This window comes from Microplitis mediator, chromosome 1, assembly GCF_029852145.1.
Source record: "Microplitis mediator isolate UGA2020A chromosome 1, iyMicMedi2.1, whole genome shotgun sequence".
NCBI classification, from domain to species: domain Eukaryota; kingdom Metazoa; phylum Arthropoda; class Insecta; order Hymenoptera; family Braconidae; genus Microplitis; species Microplitis mediator.
This window is the reverse complement of record NC_079969.1, coordinates 4,456,343-4,476,251: the sequence shown is the minus strand read 5'-3', so window position 1 is coordinate 4,476,251 and position 19,909 is coordinate 4,456,343. Positions and strand designations below refer to the sequence as shown.

Sequence of the window (19,909 nt, the reverse complement as noted above, 5' to 3'; positions counted from 1 at the left end):
CAAACGTGAAAAATTTTGAATCGACAGTTTCATTTTATAATATTATATTGCTTAATAGAATTAATTAAATAAAAAAAAAATAGTCAAATATTTTTATTCGTTTAAAATTCGATAAATTAACTTATCGACATAATTTTTCATGTTAAATCAGAAAATTAAAAGTAAATAGGTTTTATTCAATTAGTACAAGAGATTTATAGGAAAAAATTATTATATTTATTAAACAGGCATTAGTACGTGTAATTTATAAATAAATAAAATATTATATATTCATAATTATAAACATTTAGAATATGTTAGTTCCCAACTCGTTAATAATTTCAAAGAACTCATGAGCTGCTTGTTCCTCATTAGTGTCAGTAATTTTAAAGTCATACATTTTTACATTAAACAGTTTTAACATACTAGAAGATGGAATAAAATTTACACATGAACCGTAGTTTTTCTGTATGCTAAATTGAACCATCATTAAACTTTGCAACAGTTCAAGTGTCAACTTATTCCTCAGTTTAATTTTGAATGATACTGAAATTAGCCGACGTCTAATAATTTTAGGATTTTTTAAAAAACGATAAATTATGAAAAAAAAAAATATTAAAAAAAAATTGCACTTGTAGTCTTTTAAATTTTCTACGTGTGCATATTTTTAGTTTTTTTTTTCCTTCAAATTTAATTGTTCAAAAAACAAATCCAAAAATTTTTAATTGTCTGCTAACTTCAGGATCGTAATTTTGAAAATATTATAAATTGAAAACGCGCGTTCCACACTTACGTAGAAAATTGGAACCGTTAATAAAACCATAGCAAACTTTGCAATGTTTTTAAACCGTTTATATCCTGCAGCATCACTGGTGGAAATTTTTCGGACTTTTCTCTGAAAAACTGAAAAAATCTTTAGAACTTTATAACTGAGTTTTTCAGAGAAAAGTCCGAAAAATTTCCACCAGGGATCACAATCGTCAGATACTTTAGCATAGAAGTCGGCCGAATGACTCGATGTCATTTTCATTGCCATATAAATCAGTTCTATGAATCTGAGTTAGAATATTATTGAGACTACCCTGGTGGCAAACGGAAGCGTGGTCATAGCGACAAACCACTATAGTAATCATATTTTATTGTCACGTCATTGATGATTTATCCAGTTCCGATAATACGTTGTAGATTTGCTACGTGGCCTTACAAACTTATTTGGTCACTCAAACAATTGCATCGGTAATAATCGATCTTTTTAAAACAACAATCAGATGTTACTTTGTGGTTTCGTAAATGTAGCGAGTGCCAAAATAAATTCTGAGAAATTTCAGATAGGTCTTTGTTTTACGTTACCAGTTATAATATCGACTGTTACTTTGATTCTTTGACCTTTGATAGCCAAGTTGGCCGCAAAACGTAATTAGAAAAGTAAAATTCGAAAATTCGTTTAGTACTGCCGACCCTTAAATTTGACGCTGAACGCTATAACTTATCGCTACATTTTTTCTGGGTGGCGCATATGTTAAATTCTCATCACGTGACCAAATTTGATGCTAAAAAGCACCTTTCCCTTATAGTAATTATACCTTATTGCCACGTTATTGATAATTTGTGTTAGAAAATTACATTAGTTGTGTTCATCGCAGGAATCATAAAAGAAAAGTTGTGTCAAATTAAAATGCCTATACAAAAAAGAAAACGAAACCTTCATAGAAATGCTCAACCTTGGGAAATAAAGGATATAAATCAACTACTTGAACGTGCAGACCGTAACGGACATGAGGACCCCGTCACTCTGAAGAATGATTTTTCTCACGAATTTAGAGGACACAGAATCGAGTGGGAGGTCGAGTTGAAAATTTCAAGTTCAAAGTTATTTCCCGGCGGACTGAGTTTATCATTCATCCCTGGAAGCGGAATGGATGATGACACCTGTAACTTTTACCTGGTTGATATCGACAAAAATGATCTTTACATTGGACCGAGTGACCAAAGTACTTATACTAATCGTGAAGACCCAGATTTTGTTCCTGACCGTTTCAAAAGAAAAAAAGGAGATCTGCTTCCAAACAATACTATGACACTGCTCGTAGAAGTTTATTCTTACTGGGATTGGGATCGTTATCCGATGATACCTCGTCCGGCATTTTCATCAACTATAGTTCCAATTATCGAGGTACCAATTGATTACTTTGGGTTATATAACAGTCGAGAAGATAGCGGTGATATTGTTGTCATACAGGTGCAGAATACTAAATTTCAAGTGCATAAAAATGTTTTAGAAAAAGGGTGTCCTGTATTGTACGAAGAAGTTGTTCGTCATCAGCAAACATCCGACAGCAATGACAATTCTGAATTAACTCTTACGGGTATCAATCCAGAGATATTTGAAAAAGTTGTGGAATATATCTATACTGATAAGGTCTGTAACTTAGACGATCATTCAGAGTATTTGCTAGAAGCTGCTGATAAATATGAATTGATAAGACTGAAATTAATGTGCGAAAAGTCGCTTGTCTCTAAATATCTCGACACGTTTAATGCTCCAGCGATTTATGATTTAGCTATCCGATGTCACGCTCCTCGATTAAAAAAGGCTGCCGTGGTTGTTCGACCGACTATTGAAGACCCCAACGCACCCACGCCTCTTCCGACCATCAGCACACATTTAACCGAAGACGGATATGGTATGTTTTTACTTCCTTCATTGTAGCGAAGCTTATAATTTTTTTTACTCTATCAAAGTATTAGATTTAAATTATTTACTCATTTTTAACTTTTTCAGAATTAACGAGAGTATAATAAGTTTCTCTAACGCGGAGTAGATGTTTTTTACATCAACAGAGATCATCTTGTTCATTCGTAACGATAACATTTTTGGTCTTATTAAATTCTATTATTATAAATTCAAGACTGATTAATTACATTTCTAATTCGTTCAATAAATTTGTTCATTGAACTTAACTTCTGTTTGCGTTTTTTACTTCCGCTACATTCTTTGATAAGAACTCAAATTTACTTCTAGTAACTTATGATCTGAATTTCAATTGAATATATTTAGAGGTATTTATTGAGTCATTAATCAAGGTATCGTATGAAAATTGTAATTTTTCAATTACAAACAAAGAAATAAATTAAAGTCTACTTATATTGAAAAGATTTATTTATTTCATAATCCAGTCTATTACAACAAAACTTTGAGGAAATTTTAATTATACAATTAAGATATTGTACTATTGAGATCAAATGGTATCATTAGCTGGTAAGCATTTTTTTTTATACACTATTAAATGTACCATAGCGTAAAGTAAATTTTCCATTTCATTGTTCACTTCTGAACAATTACGACGAAAAAACGATCTGTTAATAGAAATAGTAAATTACACACCGAGGGAGAATAATAAGACATTGCGATCCATCCAGTTCTGATAATACGTTGTAGACATACATAAAATTGTCAACAATTTGACCGTAAAAAAATACTTTACATTTTTTCAAGTCAAATTAACAATAAATTGATGTAGAAATCTGCCTGAAAATTGAAATATTTTTTTTAGTCAACTTTTGAAGTGAAGCTGCATTCTAACTCGGGTAGTAAATTTACGGCAAATTGTATAACATGTTGTATATAAATTGTCAACAAAAACGGAAAAGTCCGAAGTTGACGAACATTTGGCGAAAAATTCAAGGAAACTTTTAGAGTTTTTTTCTAATAAAAAATGTTACCGCAAATTTTTCTTTTCAAATTTAGCTGTCAAAATGTCAGAATTCCAGTAATTTCACCTGTCAAATTTCTGTCAATTTCCAGCTAAATTGGCTGTTAGGAAAAGTCTATCGTCGAGTTCTACAAAAATCCATGGTCGTATGACCGTAGACTTGTCATCAACATGAAGTCAAATAAAAGACGTGAATTTCTGTCAACTTACAGTCAGGTTGGCTATTTCAGTAAATTGATGTCCATTTATTTCAAATCTTCCCGGCGATGAGTCGCGCCATCGATTTTATCCCCCACTCTTCGAAAACTAGTCTATTCCCAAGTCGGAGACGGGATTGAGATTAACGGAATTTGCGACAATTCCCCGCGGCAATTTATTCTCTTGAAGGACTTTACGTAAGCCGGTTGTTCTAGAAGATTCCCATTCCGGACGCTTGCACAATTTCTGTACTTACATTCGTAAAGGTAAAAAAATCATTTAACAATGAAACCATTTTTTATTAAATTAATTATTACATCAACTCAATAACAATTAATACAAAAACTCAACTATTTTTACTATTATCAAATATATTTTTGTTTCGTCATCGTATTTAATATATAGACATACATTTTTTTGAATATTCATCGTATGCGTAATTGATAAGGAATTTTATTATCACCGTTATTACTCAACATCTACTTTAATCATAAAATATCAAAACTTTTAGTAATTAATTCCTATTTGTTTGAACAGAACATACATTCTTACCACTATGCCTGTGCCATCACTTCAAAAACCCGCTCCTGCCTTCAAAGGTACCGCCGTTGTTAAGGGACAGTTCAAAGATATTTCATTATCAGACTACAAGGGAAAATACGTCATCCTATTCTTCTACCCATTGGATTTGTAAGAGTTTCAGCCAAACTTTATTATTTTTAATTAATTAATTGTATAATAATTGTGACGTTTTTTTCCAGTACCTTTGTGTGCCCAACAGAAATTATCGCCTTCTCTGATCGCGCAGATGAATTTAAAGCAATCGATTGTGAGCTGATTGCCGCATCATGCGATTCTCATTTCAGTCATCTTGCTTGGGTCAATACTCCTCGCAAACAGGGAGGGTTAGGAGACATGAACATTCCTCTGCTGGCTGACAAAAGCTGCAAAATTGCTCGTGACTACGGTGTTCTTGATGAAGACTCTGGTATTCCATTCCGTGGGCTTTTTATTATTGATCCTAAGCAGAATCTCCGTCAAATTACAATCAATGACTTACCAGTTGGCCGGTAAATATATCAATATCTTTTTATTCTAATCCACAAAGAATACAGAAGTCGCATGAATTTTTTATTATCACAAATTTATTTGTGGATAAAATAAAAAATTTTTAAAAATATGTTTTAATTAACGATTCTGAAGTTAGCAGACATTTAAAAATTTTTTGATTTTTTTTGAACAATTAAATTTGAAGAAAAAAAAAACTAAAAATGTGCACATGGAGAAAATTTAAAAGACTATAAGTGCAATTTTTTTAAATATTTTTTTTTTATAATTTTTTATAAATTAATTAAAAAAAAAAGTTTTGCTGCAAAAAAAATGACTTATAATTAGATATGACGTCATTACATTTGTTGGAGCTGAGAATTAATAAAAATCGCACTGTTCTCTTGTATTTTCTTTGTTGTGATCATGGACAATAGAGTCTCTATTCTCTATGGCTGTGATTCTCATAATGTAAACATGGATAATTTTGTATTTCTGTGCGATGGCGCCGGAATCTATACAATGATGTCACTCACGTTTGAATTTACAAATTTAAATTTAAAAATTAACCGAGAAAATTATTATATTATTTTCCCTCAATTTTTCTTAATAATTTTTATTGGATTTTTAAAAAAATTTGAATTATAAATCATGCAACTTCTCCACTTTTAACTCTGCGAGTGTGAATTATTTTTAGATATCAAAAATAATTATTTTTTTATAGCTCTGTCGACGAGGCTCTGCGTCTAGTCCAAGCATTCCAATTTACTGACAAACATGGTGAGGTTTGCCCAGCTGGTTGGAAACCTGGAAAGAAATCAATGAAACCAGATCCAGTAGGATCCAAGGAATATTTCGCCAGTTCTTAAATTATTCATTTTTTTTCCATTGAACTTAAATGTCAATGATTTTTTTTTCTTAATTTCTTTAATTTTTTTTTCATTAGAATATGAACCTCATTGGTTACTTTTATACTGGGAAAATTAAATGGTTCTTACTTTTACATGGAAATATACTATTTTTATAACGACATAAATTGTCGAACAATTTTGTATTAATATTTTCCATTTAGAATTAATAAATTGGTGATTTTCAAAACAATTCAAATTTTTAAAAACCTTTGTTGTAATTTAAATATTTTAAATGTCATCACTTGGTAAGATGGAAAGAGCGACTTGACACTGAGCGCATTCTCTTACTACACAATTGCGTCTTTGTTTTTTTGCTCTGAACTTGGCTCTTAAAAAAATTTTTATTCATGAGCGCATCGCATTTCGCTCAAGAAGTCGAACTTTTCAAAGTAACCAATTTCTCATGTTTTATTGTGATACGAAAACGTATAATTTTTTTTTTCTAAATTATAAAAATTAATTTTCATGGATGAAAGTTGTGAAATTACAATAACAAAAACAGGCAAGTCTAAGGAAAATTATTTCATGATTGCTACCTATATAAGAATCTTGTCCAAGTCTGGTCACCAGTACACTAGTTGTCTACGTCTTTATATAACTATAGATCTTGCTGTAGACAGTGGTACAAAGTTTTAAATTCCAAGTCTTGTCCAAAACTTGAAAAAAAAACTTTGTGGTATGTTGCACTTGAAGAATTGGACAAGAATATTGAAGATATCTTGCTCAAGGTGCATTGGTACAGTGACTTGAGCTAGTCTTGCACCAGAAACTGCTTGCATATACTAACGCATATCTTGCGCCAGATCTGCTCCAGAAGTGTCATATTGCACTGTCTGTCTCACTTCTGTCTCTGTCACTTTTCCCCTCCATTGGCATACGATACAGGATCCTGGGGTAAAGTGACAGAGATAGAAGTCAGATATATAGAGAGTGTGATATGACACTTCTGGAGCAGATCTGGCGCAAGATGTGCGTTAGTATCTGCTAGTAATTTCTGTTGCAAGACTCGCCCAAGATACGCGAAAGTAACTTTACTAACACATCTTGAGCAAGACATCTTCAATGTTATTTTGTACAATATCATGTGCAAGTCCTGCAACAATCTTGTCTTAGAACCTCGCATTAATATCTTGTGACAGATTGATAGGTATATAAAGACGTAGACACCTAGGGGTCTTCCCCAAGATACTTTCATAAAAATTGTACAAGACTACTACAAGATTGTCTTGTGTCCGTCATCTTGGGCAAGTCTATGTAATATCTATCAAAAGATTCTTGTGATCAGTGCTTTAACCAGCAACTTATGATGAAAATTGTTACATGAGTATAACAAAAAAATTATAACAGGATGGGGATTATGCAACTATTTTCTCATCGGACTGTGTGGCTTATGCACTTTAGTCGAAGCTGCTGCAGTGTCAATAATTTTCATCGCAATTCCTCTAGTCACATGTGATCTTCTCTTTAATAAAAGACAGATAATAACTTTGAATGCTGTTGGCTCCTTAGGTAGAGTATACTTTGTACGATTAGACAAAAATTTAAATTAAATTTTTTTCATCACCTACCAGGAATGATCGTCGGTGGATTGTTATTTGGTACCATAGCCGACCAGGGTGGACGTAAAAATTTAATTCCCATTTCTATGGTTACAATATTTTTGGCTTTACTTGGATTTTCATTCTCTCAAACTTATTTTTTAATTAATTTTTTTGTTTTTGTGTTGGGAGTTGGGTACGGAAGCTACTAATTTACTTATTTTATATTCAATTCATGAAATTCGGAATATATGACCTATTTATTGAATCATTAGGACTGCCGGAAGTAACACAATAATCAGAGTTTATCTGATTGAATGTGTTCCCGCTAAAAAGAGAGGAAGTTCTTTAGTAATCATTGACATTCTATGGATTATTGGCTGTGTACTATCACTAGGTACATAATTATTTTATTTATAATAATCCTCGGTTTAAATGAATTGAGTTACAAATCTATTAGGTTTATCTTGGATCTCAATTCCATCAATTATAAATATACTCGGTAATGAATTTCGTCCGAACTCCTGGCGAGTTCTTGTTGGATTAGGAAGTGCGCCATGTCTCATAATGGCATACGCTTCTAGTTTACTTCCTTATAGTCCAAGATATTTGCTGTATCGTCGCCGTCCACAGGAAGCTCTGATTATACTCCAACAAATGTTTTCTATCAACAATTCTCAGCATGTTAATAACTTCCCGGTAACGATAAAAAATATTTAAGTGCTAAAAGTTGAATTATTATTTATTAATATATTTTATTGCAGTCATGTAATTTAAATAATTGTGTCAGACCAGATGATGACGATATTTACACTAAATATTTTTTTGAAGTTTTAAAACAGTTTTTGTTAAAAACATGGAAGAGAATATCACTAATTTACTCGCAAAAATTTATAAAATATACTTTATTATTTAACATTATTCGACTTTCCCTTTTCCCCAGGTAAAATTTCTTAATATTATTAAAAAAAACGATTTCTAGAGGCGAGTATAAATTTTCGCGCCAAATCTATTTTTTCTGTGAATAGTTTATTTAATAATGTTATTAATTCAAATATAATTATAGTTTAATATGGATCACAAAATGGGCGACTTACTTGTCATATGAAACAATTTACGCGTCATCTTCTAATAAAACTTGTTCGATTGATGTTGGAAATATCGCTCTACATATTTTAAGTGATTGCCATGAAATTAATAATGTGTATTTTGAGTACTCTCTTATTTTTTTATCAAGCTTCATTTTAGGTGAAAGCTTGCTTTTTTTTTCAATCGATACTATTGGCAGACGAATTTCATTAGGCAAGAAATATACTTACTCTATTTGTTCTCATTTTTTTTTAAGTTATAAACAGAAATAGTTTTTTAATATAATACTGAAGTTAGCCGACATTTAATAATTGTTGAATTTTTTAAAAAATGATAAATTATAAAGAAAAAAATATTTTTAAAATTGCACCTGTAGATTTTTTAATTTTGTACATGTGCATATTTTTCTTTTTTTTTTTGGCAATTGATTTGCTGAAAAAAAAAAATTTTTTTAATTTTTGTCTGCTAACTTCAGGATCATTTTTTAATTAACTATATTACTGGGAATTTATAACTAATTTAATTATGAAAAATTTAAATAGTTGTTTCTGGATTAATTGGTGGGATATCAATTCTTGTAATGATCTACGGTAGACATCAAGACACCAAAAATATTTGGTTGATGATAGTTTTAGCATCTTTCTCGGTTATTTATACAACTACTAATATTGAGTTATTGGAGAATTATCCAACATCTGTAAGGTACGTCTAGATTTAAAATGTTTTAAGTCTTTGATTTCATAAATCAAAATGACAATTTATATTACAGAGGAACTGTATGGGGTTTCACGTTAATATTGCCCCAATTAACGATATTTTTTTTAAATTCTTTCGCTACAATGTCATGTTGGATGATAATTTACGTACTACTCGGTTCGCTAATAGGTAAGAAATGAAAGACAAAGTTTTGAATCTCATATATACAAAACTTATCTGGTTTGGAAAAAATTCGACATTAATTATGGTATTCTTAAGTATCGTATGTATGATAAATAGTTTTATTTCGCAGGTGCAATAGTAGCAACTTTACCTATACCAGACTTGACGAATTCCTCGATGAAAGAGTAAAGATTTGAAAGTCGTATACTCGTTGTAAGAATGACCGGAGAAGAGACGATTTTGGAATTAGTATAGAAAGTATTTAATACTATAAGGTAATTTCAAACGGTTTAAATCGTTGGGTTGGGGTTCATATTCACTTTGAAATTTGTAAGTCTGCACTTAAATACTGGGATTAGTCGTCGTGGGCTAAAGAGGGAAACCACCGACTACAAACAATTAAATGAAACAAATCTGATTTAGCTCAAATAAATTGTTCTCTGTGTGATTATTAATTCTTTTAAAAAAAGCGATCACTAAAATTTGAGACAAATGTTAGAATGACGTTCATACAAAATGCCGTCCAATTACCCCTATCTTCTTTTAAAAACGTTCATAGTGAGAAGCTATGAATAATTACTGTGATTGTAATCAACTTTAGGATAGTGGTTTGTTTGATATAAAATTTATAATATACTCTAGAAAGCATAGTAAATTTATTTTCATAGGTACAGACGTATTAAATCATAAATACATTGAAAAAAAAATATGCTAACAAAGAAATAAATTGTATAAGAAATAAAATAAATAATGAAGATTTTTTTTTATCTTCACTTTAAGTCAAAGTTATCACAGGTTGCACTGTTCTATAATGATAATACTTATCAATAATAATTTATAATATTTTAAAAATACTAACATCGAGATTCGGTTCAATTCATTTTTTTTTATGTATTTCAAATATATTCAATTTTTTTTTTTTTCGTTATTGTTAATACTTAAAGAATAAGTAATGAAATTAAAAAATTTCGTGTGGTTTCATCAGTTTCAGAGTATGACTTCTTTTGTAATATATATATGTATATATATAGATTTATAAAATGATAATAACTGGTTGTGATAAAAAATTATATTTACCATAATGAAAAAATATTAAAATAATATTTTTTGGTAATTTAATTCGAATAAATAATTTAAGTTTAAACATAAATTCGATTTTATTCTTATCTGCAGACCTCATTAATTTTTACTTTGGCAATAAAAATCTCATTTTTTTGTTCAGTACAGATTTCAATGAGAGCTATGCATCGATAATGTTTTTATATTTACACATATTACAGTCCAATTATAAGAGCACATGAAGAGTAAAATTTGAGTCCATTTCATATTTTTATTTTGAATAATCCAAATATTTTAAACCGTATTCATAATTAATTGTATTGCATTTTTCAATGAATGAATTCTATTCCCAACAAAAATTTTTTTTTGCTTCAGTAGATGGAATTTTATAACATTTTATGTAATTGAGTGATAACTTTTAAAATATGAAACAGCTCTGAATTTTTTTTCTGACTTTTGCATTTTAAATTCTATTTTTCTGTACTATAATTTACTATGATACTGAATTTTTTATATCACCTGCATTGAAACTAAGAATTTAATACCTGTTTTGCCTAACGAACTACACTAATTTCAGTCCATTAGTTTGTCTATAGCAAAAAAAAACGTCTAGTTTTTGTCCACTGGATAAGATTTTTACTTCTGGTAATTCAGTACTGTCAGAACCGGATGTAAACTAACAGTAAAAGTGATACGTATACAATTAATCTTAAATCGTCTTGTGTCGATTAGCACTAAACATTGAAACACTAAGTTTCAATCCAGGTAATTATGGGAAATATAGTGAGTGACGTAGGATAAAACACGATTTCAAACTTCATGTGATGCCCGAAATCGTATTGTTTAATCTCTTATCACACAATACACTGTGACAGGGGATGAAACAAAACGATTTCAGAACAGGGTGAAGTTGGCTGACATAACTCGCAGTCTGAAATCGTGTTTCATCCTGAGTTACACACTATATTTTTCATGATTACCTGCATTGGAACTTAAAGTTTCAGTGTCAGCAGCCAGTTAGAAACGAGTTAATTCAAGACCACTGAAGAAACACTGAAACTTAAAGTTTCGATGCTGGTATCATGAACACATACATGTGAGATTACATTACAATGATCTAAATTAAAACATATTAAGCACTTTATTTACGGTTACCTACTGTTTCTAAAACACAGTGGTTTCGCATACTATAATTAATACTAATTACAAAGCAATCAACATCGACTTACACCCTTTCCAGCGTTCGATTAATTTTTCTCGTTGATCCAAATGGTGATCCGACAAGGTCTTGGTAACCGTACCTTGATTCGATTTAAGTTTTCTCGGATCGAAATTCGCACCGAATGTTTGAACTCCTTTGGCAAATTTAGAAAACGGTGAGAGAATTTCTTTGGCCGTATTAGCGACCGGGCTGGTTGCATTTGTGATGTTCGATTTTATTGACTTTATTGCGGATTCACTTTGTGAAGACGTTATATTATTTTTTTGCGGTAAATCTTCACTAAGACTACTGTGCTTTCTTTCTTCTGATTGATCAACTTCTATCAAATTATAAGTATCAGTTTTACCGTCAACTTCACTTGATGAGTGACTGATATTCTTTACAAGATTTAAAGTCGATGGTGGTACAATTTTTTCTTTCTCATCTTTTTCCTGAGCATCAGTATTTTGAATAGTTATTGTAGGATTCGGATTTACAGCTTTTGTATTGTCACCTTCAAAATTTTCTTGTTTACTACCGACTTTATCACCATCTATATTTTTGTCTCTCCTCGAAAGTTCAAAGGATGGACTATCGCAGCTACTGCCGTCATAGCTGTTGTTATCGAAATCAAAATTTTCAGCTTCAATAGCAGATTCACACTTTTCAATAGTGAAAACTATTTTCGACTGTACATTTTGTTCCACTTTATCATTCGATGATTTTTTTTCTGCCTGATTCAATGGCAGTTTCTTCGAGCCACTGAAGCTATTACTTAATTTATTCAACTTACTAAATTGTTCAGACATATTATTGAACGCTTTGGTACCTGAAAAAAAAAAAAAAAAATGGCAAAATCCAAAAGTGCACACCTCAATCGCTCATTTTATTTTTATTTTGTAATATTAATTTACTTTCTTTTTAAAAATTAATTTTTATTCAACTTAAATTATTTATTTTGGATGTCCCGCCTTTTTGTCTTAGATTTCGCTCTTTTTTCAATCCTACTGTTACACTAGTGCTGCTGCCAGTAGTTAATGGAGAGTGAAAAAGAAAAAATAACAACAATAGTAAAAATAAAAATGGCAGCTAAATTTTACGTGAATTACAAATTTTTGAATTTTTATTAATTACAATTAAACGCAATAGAGTTGGGTAGTAATCAATGATAAGTTTCTTGTAGTCACCGAATTAACGCTAGTAAAAAAAAAAAGGTCCGTAATTGAAACCGATTAATTCCGATTAAACTCAATCGGAATTCTTAACCGAGGACTAATGGCACTGATCGGGTTTAGAGTTTTTTTACCTTAAACTATAAATAAAAATATATGAAAATAAATACCTGCATTCTTAAGAGCATGAAGCTGAGTTTCAGAAATATTTCTAGTTAATTGTGGAAATGATGATATGTCCAAAAGACCAGTAGACTCTTTAGTTTCTACTTGTTTACTTACTTTTTTAATTAAAGAAGTATTCATTACTATCGGAATTTCTGGTAATCCAGCAATTTCGATTGCTACTGAAAAAGCTTCACAAATTGCTTTCATCGATTCTAAAAAAATATTTGACAATAACTCAAAATTACCAGAATATTAAAGATTTTTCCAAAGGAAAATTTAAATTTTACGATTTTACTCAACCCACCTAATGCCTCTTCGTCTGTTTTAATAACGACTGCCATATTATTGAAAAACCTCAAGTTTGTAGATCGGAACATATGAAAATATCCGCTTTCATTGTTTAAGCGATAATTTATTCGAATGCAGTGATGCTGTTTGTTTTTAAAAAACGATGCACTAATTTCTGGCTGACCAAATTCAATTATTTCAATTTCAGACAAAAGAACTTGTTGGTAATTCGTAACTTTGTCTATTTGATCATCATAGTCTGCGATGTAATAGTTGTCTTTAGTTAAAATTAAAATAGTGTCCATTTCCGTCTCGTTGGGATTTCCCGTTCTGTGTTTAAATATTTATCAATAACTTTTTTGAAATAACAGATGTGGTATTGAATGAACAATAAAAAAATTAAAAGCTCACACTGGATCTGCATCAATAAGTCCCCAACTTCCTAAAACAGCTTCAGGATTTGAAATTAAGAGTTTTTTGCAATCCTCAATTAGTAATTTAACATGAAGTGCGGTAGCAACATTATCTTCTTCTTCAGTTCGCTCTTGAAATATTTCTTCACTGACTGATTTTCCTAACATTAAATCAATACTTGCTTGTCTATATACATCTTTAAAGCGATTTAAATAATACCTAAAATATTGATTTATGTAAATCAACTTATTATGTTACAATAAAATATTTAAAATAAAAATAGTATACAGTCGGATTCCATTAACCCGGAACTTCCCCTCAATCTTTCCCTGCTACGAGCTACGCTGTCTCCCACCCGGTGCTACATTTGTATGTTCTGTGTATACCCATGGATGTATAATTCATGTGTTAGTGTGCGCACGCGCTGTAGTTTATTCTTTTAAGGGGAAGGGGCATTCGACAAGTCGGAATTCCCAGGAAATTTCCGCTCATCCGTAAGCTAACCCTCCAAGTTAACGGAATTCGACTGTATAACTTTTAAAAAATAGTTATTGCAGTCGGATTCCATTATTTTGGAACTTGTCCTCTAGTAGAAAATTCAGTAGAAAATCCTGAGAAAAATTTATTTTTTGAATCTAGACCCATGTGAGGATAAATGAAGATAAATGAGGATGACACTTTTCATGCCTTCCTATGAAGAGTGGCCCGTAACTTTGCTCCTGTTGGGAATAACCCATCACAATATAAACGTTTTTTGTTCATTATGATGTCCTCTAGTAGGAAAAACCCATAAAAGTCCTAAGATAAATTTATTTTCTGAGTTCAAACCCATATGAGGATGGGTGGAGATGGGTGTAGATGATTCTTTATGAAGAGTGGCCTGTAACTTTCCTTCTGTTGGGAATAACTCATCACAATATAAACGTTTTTTGTTCATTATAGTGGCCTCTAGTAGGAAACACCCAAAAAAGTCCTAAAATAAATTTATTTTTTGAATAATCGACGTCGGGCAGATGCAGGCAAATGACACTATCTACGACTTTTTATGAAGAATGGCCTGTAACTTTCTTTCTGTTAGGAAAAACCCATCACAATATAAACTTTTTTTGTTCATTATGATGTCCTCTAGTAGAAGAAACCAAAAAAAAGCCTAGAAAAAATTTTATTTTTGAGTTCAGACCTATTTGAAAATGGGGGAACATGGGTGAAGATGCCTCTGTCTACGCCTTTTTATGAAGAGTGGCCTGTAACTTTCTTTCTGTTGGGAAAAACCCATCACAATATAAACGTTTTTTGTTCATTATGATGTCCTCTAATAGGAAAAACCCAAAAAAGTCCTAAGATAAATTTATTTTTTGAGTTCAGATCCATATGAGGATAAATGAGAATGACAGTGTCCTTGTCTTCTTATGATGAGTGGCCCGTAACTTTTTCCCTGTTGGGTATAACCCAATACAATACAAATATTTTTTGTTCATTACAATGTTCCCAAGTAGAAAAAACGCCAAAAAGTCCTGAGTGAAATTTATTTCCGAGTTAATGGAATTCGACTGTAGTAATAAAATGAATATTAAAAATTAAAAGGGGAAAAAATGTAAAAAATTATTTAACTGAGGATAAACAAACCTCGTAAATTTAAAAATATTTGTCACAAGTAAAATGTCAGGGTGATTTAATAATTGAAGCTCTATATTTGGCGGTTTAACAGGTATGAGTTCAATGCAACAGTTATCAAGAATATGTAAAGTATGCAAAAAATTGTTCTTGAGATTTTTAGTATCGATAGGATAACCGAGGGTAATATCTATCGCTGCCTGATAAGTCTCATCCAAAAAGTGTTGATGATAATATCTACGATTAAAGGAGAACCGAAAACCGGTATGAATATTCCAACAGTTTAATAAAAAATAATTAAAATTAAAAAAATGGATCTTTAATCTGAATATTAAAGTGATGTCAAAAAATTACGGAAACAAATACAATCTGTATGTTACCTATTTGCTGAATTGACTCCATCCTTCATAAGCCCGGTAATTTTTCTCTCGCCGGTTCGCGTATAGTCTCCCTAGTAAAGAGAAAAAAATTATAATAACATCAACAACAGGCGGATATTTATTACCTTCAGAGCATTCGTTCCCGCGTACTGTTTACTGATGATATCACCGTTATTTGCCCATAGTGACTGAAATGTCTGTCGTATATTTGACGGAAGCGACCCATCGGGCGGTATCAATCCGAGCTTAGAAAATTGCATTTCCATCACAGTTTTTGCTAACGCAGTCTGCACAACATTCGTTCTGTCTAAACAATCCATACAATTTATACGGAATACACCTTTTTGAGAGCAAATTGATCCTTGAGAATCACGCCAACAGTATCCCATTTCTCCTAGTACGTCTGACAATGCGTTAACTAAGATCGTCACATTTTCAAAATGCATTCCTCGGCTGAAAATTATTTTTGTTGAAATCAGTTGTGACTTTGACATAGTTTTTATGCTTACCAATATTCATGAAAATCAAATGTAGTGTAAATAATATCAGGACTGTTATATTTTATCACGTGATCACTGTATGCATCCCAAATTATTTTTTCTTTACCGGATTGTTCTACGAGATTGACAATACAAATGGGTCCGTAACATGAGGTTTCTTCAGCGAAATGTTTTTCGAATGCAATTTGAGTTTCGCTTTCATCTGCGATAAAATCATTACAATAATGGTGTTATAGTATGTAACACTCAGGGAGAAAAGTAGGGCATTCCGACCCGCGTGTATAATTGCCTATCCAAGCAGAAGATAAGGGTGGCAACAAAGGAAGGACGTCCTACTTTTTTTCCTGGTGTGTATATAATTTTTCACCAGATCTACACTTCAAATCTTCTATTAGATTACCTTTATCAATTCGAGGGGGCGGTTTGTATTTATAACCAGGCTGGGACCAGTATACAGGAACACTCCCACGAACTTGAACAAACGATACTTGATGATCGTGATACCAAATCAGTTGTTCAGTCTCAACATAATTTGCGCATTTACCGTCATCGTCAACGCCTCTTCTCTTATATCTGGTTCAAATAAATAGAATTTAAAACCGGGAGAAGTTTTGAGGCTGACCCGCGGGGTCAACCGGTTTCCAGATTTTTTTTAGACTCGGTTTCAATTCTCTAATTTACTAATCATGTTATTTGAATAAAGAATTTCAAATGAATTTTCTTAAAATATTTTTTAGAAGAATTTTCCTTTTGTGTAGAAATTTTCCGTTAAGTTCAAGTCCATGATAAAAATTATTCAGAACTTACTTCCATTTTCAAAATTTGTGTCTGAAAACTACAATCATTATTTACTATATGAAAATTCATACCTCGTCCCAGCTCGGAACCGGCTTCTTCTTGAAATTATCGCAAGGTGAAATATTTCATAAATGGGTTGCTGATCATAACCCGTTTCAACTTTGCACTTTTCAATCTGTACATAACCCTGGATTATTGGTAAAATCCAGTGATCCGCTAATTCAGTCTGTAATAAAGAAGAAGATAATCGTTATCACTTACGAAATTAAAATAATGAACAGCAAAAGTAACACATAAATAATAAGGCTGTGCGAATAATTCGAAACTCTACTATTTTTATGAAAGTATCTTGAGGAAGACCCCTAGGTGTCTACGTCTTTATATACCTATCAATCTGTCACAAGATATTAATGCGAGATTCTAAGACAAGATTGTTGCAGGACTTGCACATGATATTGTAAAAAAGAACATTGAAGATGTCTTGCCCAAGATGTGTTAGTAAAGTTACTTACGCGTATCTTGAGTGAGTCTTGCAACAGAAATTACTTGCAGACACTAACGCACATCTTGCGCCAGATCTGCTCCAGAAGTGTCATATCACATTCTCTATATATCTAACTTCTATCTCTGTCACTTTACCCCAGGATCCTGTATCGTATGCCAATGGAGGGGAAAAGTGACAGAGACAGAAGTGAGACAGACAGTGCAATATGACATTTCTGGAGCAGATCTGGCGCAAGATATGCGTTAGTATATGCAAGCAATTTCTGGTGCAAGATTAGCTCAAGTCACTGTACCAATGCACCTTGAGCAATATATCTTCAATATTCTTGCCCAATTCTTTAAGTACAACATAACACAAAGTTTTTTTTTGAGTCTTGGACAAGACTTGGAATTTAAAACTTTGTACCAGTGTCTGCAGCAAGATCTATAGTTATATAAAGACGTAGACAACTAGTGTACTGGTGACCAAACTTGGGTGAGTAATTCGAAAAGTTTCGAATTATATGATTCGATTCGAACACCATTCGCCACCCCTAGTAAATAAGTAACATTGAGCTTACATTTAAATTTATAATATCACGTAACATATTTTTGTTCCAAAAAAATCTATCGTCTACAGTTTGCCACAAAGGTCGTTTATTTTTTCCACTTTGTAACTCAGTATAATTACTTTGTCGTTGTAAACTGTTTGTTATATCGCCAGTATGGCAGAAAAAGAACGAACCAGTCTCAGAAAATATTTTACTCAGCTCTTCGAGTAGCCGTTTTTCAAGTTTTTCTTTGTCTTTTCCGCTTCTTCTGATCATTGTTGACTTAACTTGCGAAGTTGCAAGTGTCGCTGCTTGTTGAGTCGTACTTTTTATTGTGTTCGTCGCACTTTTTATGGTACCCCAAGTTTTAGCAAAGCCCGTTTTTTGTGAATCATCCAGAGGTCCACCAAGAGACTTGTTGTTCATATCGCGATGTTTTTTACAAGGAAGGAGATTGATATTTACATTCTTACTGCCAAGTTCAAGGAATGCCACTGATTTTATTTGGTAAATTATATGGTTTCCATACAATTCACCAACATTGCATACGTCTTTTATTAACATTATCCTTGACTCCATAAAAGATGTTTGGTCGATTTTACCAATGATTCCATAAAAAATTCCCAGGCATTCCAAATTATTAGCGCTCACCCACTCCCAATCTAAAAATCAAAACAAAAAATTTGAATATCGACTATTTATTTTTATAAATCAGTAAAATTTATTTTATTACAAACCAGATTTTACTGAAAATTCTCCAGAATTTTTATCCCACCAGAGGCTGTCTTTTTCTTTAACAAAAATAAAATGTGTGTCGCATCGAAATAATTCGAAAGCCATAATTATTTTTCGGACTTAATTATTCAGCATAAAAACAATAAACAGTAAAATTAAAATTTACTGCAAAACATTTTCTCTTGATTTTCTTCTAATTTTGTTCATTTGTATATAAATTACTCCAATCTTATATATTTAGTAAGACGTTTGACATTAAGGGATTGAAACAATGAAGTTTTATTTTTATTAATTGTTGTCTCGTGTAACAAACTTGAAAATTGAAACAAAGAAAAAATTATATCAAAATATTTAACTTAACTTTCCGTTTATCAAATTAATTTTCTTTAGTTTATTAATTTGAACCACATATTGACATATTTGTTTTCAATTTCTATGACGGACTGTCATTTTTGTTTAAAAATAACTAGTTGTGTAAAAAGTAAATTTTTAGTTCAAAATACATAGTAATACTAAAGTGGTTATTAAATGGTTGTCAATTGTCATTACAGGCCAACTCCAATAAGTACCCAGCCAATAGCAATTCGATTCCTTAATTTGCATCCCCACTAAAAGTTAAGTGTCTCCTACTAAATGTCACATTTCTGTCGCTTTCTTTTCAAGAAAATTTTTTCGCGCGCGCGCAGATGTGGATGCGCACTACCTCTGTGCGCAATTGTTTTAAGCGCGAATATTTAAAAAGTTGAGTGGATGTCAATGACAGATCCCAAATATCAGAATTTCCATTAAACAGATTTTCGATGATACAGATAATCGATCATCGAGATCTTGATGACACAGATTGATTTTCTTACTTACTGACGTAAATCTTTAATTAAAAAGAAAATTTTGAATTCGAAATTTCTGTAAAAAGACTACAGAGAATCAGAACTTGTCACCGTCTAAGAAAATCCATAGAAAATCAGAACTTGGCACCGTCACCTAACAAATGCGCATATGTAGAAAATTCAAAAATCTATAAGTGCAATTTTTTAAAAACTTTTTTTTCAAAGTTTATATTTTTTAAAAAATCCAAAAGTCATTAGACGTCAGCTCACTTCAGTGTCATAAAATATTTCTTTATGAGTGTGAATGTACCCAACATTACTAAAATTTTGAATGTTCAAATAAATAAATAAAATACAAGTAAAAC

General features: G+C 31.5%; 4 protein-coding genes across 5 annotated transcripts; 3 read left to right on the top strand and 1 right to left on the bottom strand.

Annotated features, from left to right (window-relative positions):
• The first annotated feature begins 1,419 nt into the window (after positions 1 to 1,419).
• On the top strand, positions 1,420 to 2,961 carry LOC130663001 (speckle-type POZ protein B-like). Its single transcript, XM_057462022.1, has 2 exons — positions 1,420 to 2,663; positions 2,762 to 2,961. Exons 1-2 carry the CDS (start codon positions 1,655 to 1,657, stop codon positions 2,776 to 2,778), a joined length of 1,026 nt encoding a protein of 341 aa, XP_057318005.1. The 5' UTR covers positions 1,420 to 1,654; the 3' UTR covers positions 2,779 to 2,961.
• A 1,036-nt stretch (positions 2,962 to 3,997) lies between these two features.
• Positions 3,998 to 6,038, top strand: LOC130663010 (peroxiredoxin 1). Its single transcript, XM_057462033.1, has 4 exons — positions 3,998 to 4,156; positions 4,428 to 4,580; positions 4,652 to 4,960; positions 5,662 to 6,038. Exons 2-4 carry the CDS (start codon positions 4,447 to 4,449, stop codon positions 5,804 to 5,806), a joined length of 588 nt encoding a protein of 195 aa, XP_057318016.1. The 5' UTR covers positions 3,998 to 4,156; positions 4,428 to 4,446; the 3' UTR covers positions 5,807 to 6,038.
• Positions 6,039 to 7,199: 1,161 nt separating this feature from the next.
• LOC130662994 (probable metabolite transport protein CsbC) lies at positions 7,200 to 10,212 on the top strand. The gene is made up of 9 exons (XM_057462010.1): positions 7,200 to 7,357; positions 7,420 to 7,582; positions 7,662 to 7,783; positions 7,847 to 8,085; positions 8,151 to 8,329; positions 8,453 to 8,688; positions 9,018 to 9,177; positions 9,245 to 9,360; positions 9,485 to 10,212. Exons 2-9 carry the CDS (start codon positions 7,422 to 7,424, stop codon positions 9,541 to 9,543), a joined length of 1,272 nt encoding a protein of 423 aa, XP_057317993.1. The 5' UTR covers positions 7,200 to 7,357; positions 7,420 to 7,421; the 3' UTR covers positions 9,544 to 10,212.
• Positions 10,213 to 10,219: 7 nt separating this feature from the next.
• LOC130662981 (phosphatidylinositide phosphatase SAC2) lies at positions 10,220 to 19,270 on the bottom strand. Of its 2 annotated transcripts, XM_057461990.1 has the most exons (12): positions 18,720 to 19,270; positions 18,013 to 18,644; positions 17,020 to 17,174; positions 16,551 to 16,723; positions 16,160 to 16,352; positions 15,776 to 16,103; positions 15,651 to 15,721; positions 15,283 to 15,507; positions 13,654 to 13,875; positions 13,259 to 13,572; positions 12,957 to 13,166; positions 10,220 to 12,443 (listed from the first exon to the last, which is right to left on the bottom strand). In XM_057461990.1, the coding sequence occupies exons 1-12, from the start codon at positions 18,820 to 18,822 to the stop codon at positions 11,617 to 11,619; spliced, it is 3,453 nt and encodes a 1,150-aa protein (XP_057317973.1). In that variant the 5' UTR covers positions 18,823 to 19,270; the 3' UTR covers positions 10,220 to 11,616. The 2 variants fall into 2 exon arrangements, with proteins under 2 accessions (XP_057317973.1, XP_057317982.1); XM_057461999.1 differs by lacking the exon at positions 15,283 to 15,507 and having other exon boundaries at positions 18,720 to 19,267.
• Between the last annotated feature and the right edge of the window lie 639 nt (positions 19,271 to 19,909).

Bases quoted from the DNA above. Each gene is read 5' to 3' on its own strand.
- LOC130662994 (XM_057462010.1), top strand. From the start codon at position 7,422: ATGATCGTCGGTGGATTGTTATTTGGTACCATAGCCGACCAGGGTGGA. The intron at 7,583-7,661 runs GTACGGAAGCTA...TTGAATCATTAG, and splicing joins GTTTTTGTGTTGGGAGTTGG to GACTGCCGGAAGTAACACAA. The intron at 9,361-9,484 runs GTAAGAAATGAA...TTTATTTCGCAG, and splicing joins ACTACTCGGTTCGCTAATAG to GTGCAATAGTAGCAACTTTA.
- LOC130663001 (XM_057462022.1), top strand. From the start codon at position 1,655: ATGCCTATACAAAAAAGAAAACGAAACCTTCATAGAAATGCTCAACCT.
- LOC130663010 (XM_057462033.1), top strand. From the start codon at position 4,447: ATGCCTGTGCCATCACTTCAAAAACCCGCTCCTGCCTTCAAAGGTACC. The intron at 4,581-4,651 runs GTAAGAGTTTCA...GTTTTTTTCCAG, and splicing joins TTCTTCTACCCATTGGATTT to TACCTTTGTGTGCCCAACAG. The intron at 4,961-5,661 runs GTAAATATATCA...ATTTTTTTATAG, and splicing joins AATGACTTACCAGTTGGCCG to CTCTGTCGACGAGGCTCTGC.
- LOC130662981 (XM_057461990.1), bottom strand. From the start codon at position 18,822: ATGGCTTTCGAATTATTTCGATGCGACACACATTTTATTTTTGTTAAA. The intron at 15,508-15,650 runs GTAACATACAGA...CTTTAATCGTAG, and splicing joins GGAGTCAATTCAGCAAATAG to ATATTATCATCAACACTTTT. The intron at 13,876-15,282 runs GTTTGTTTATCC...TCAATATTTTAG, and splicing joins AATATTTTTAAATTTACGAG to GTATTATTTAAATCGCTTTA.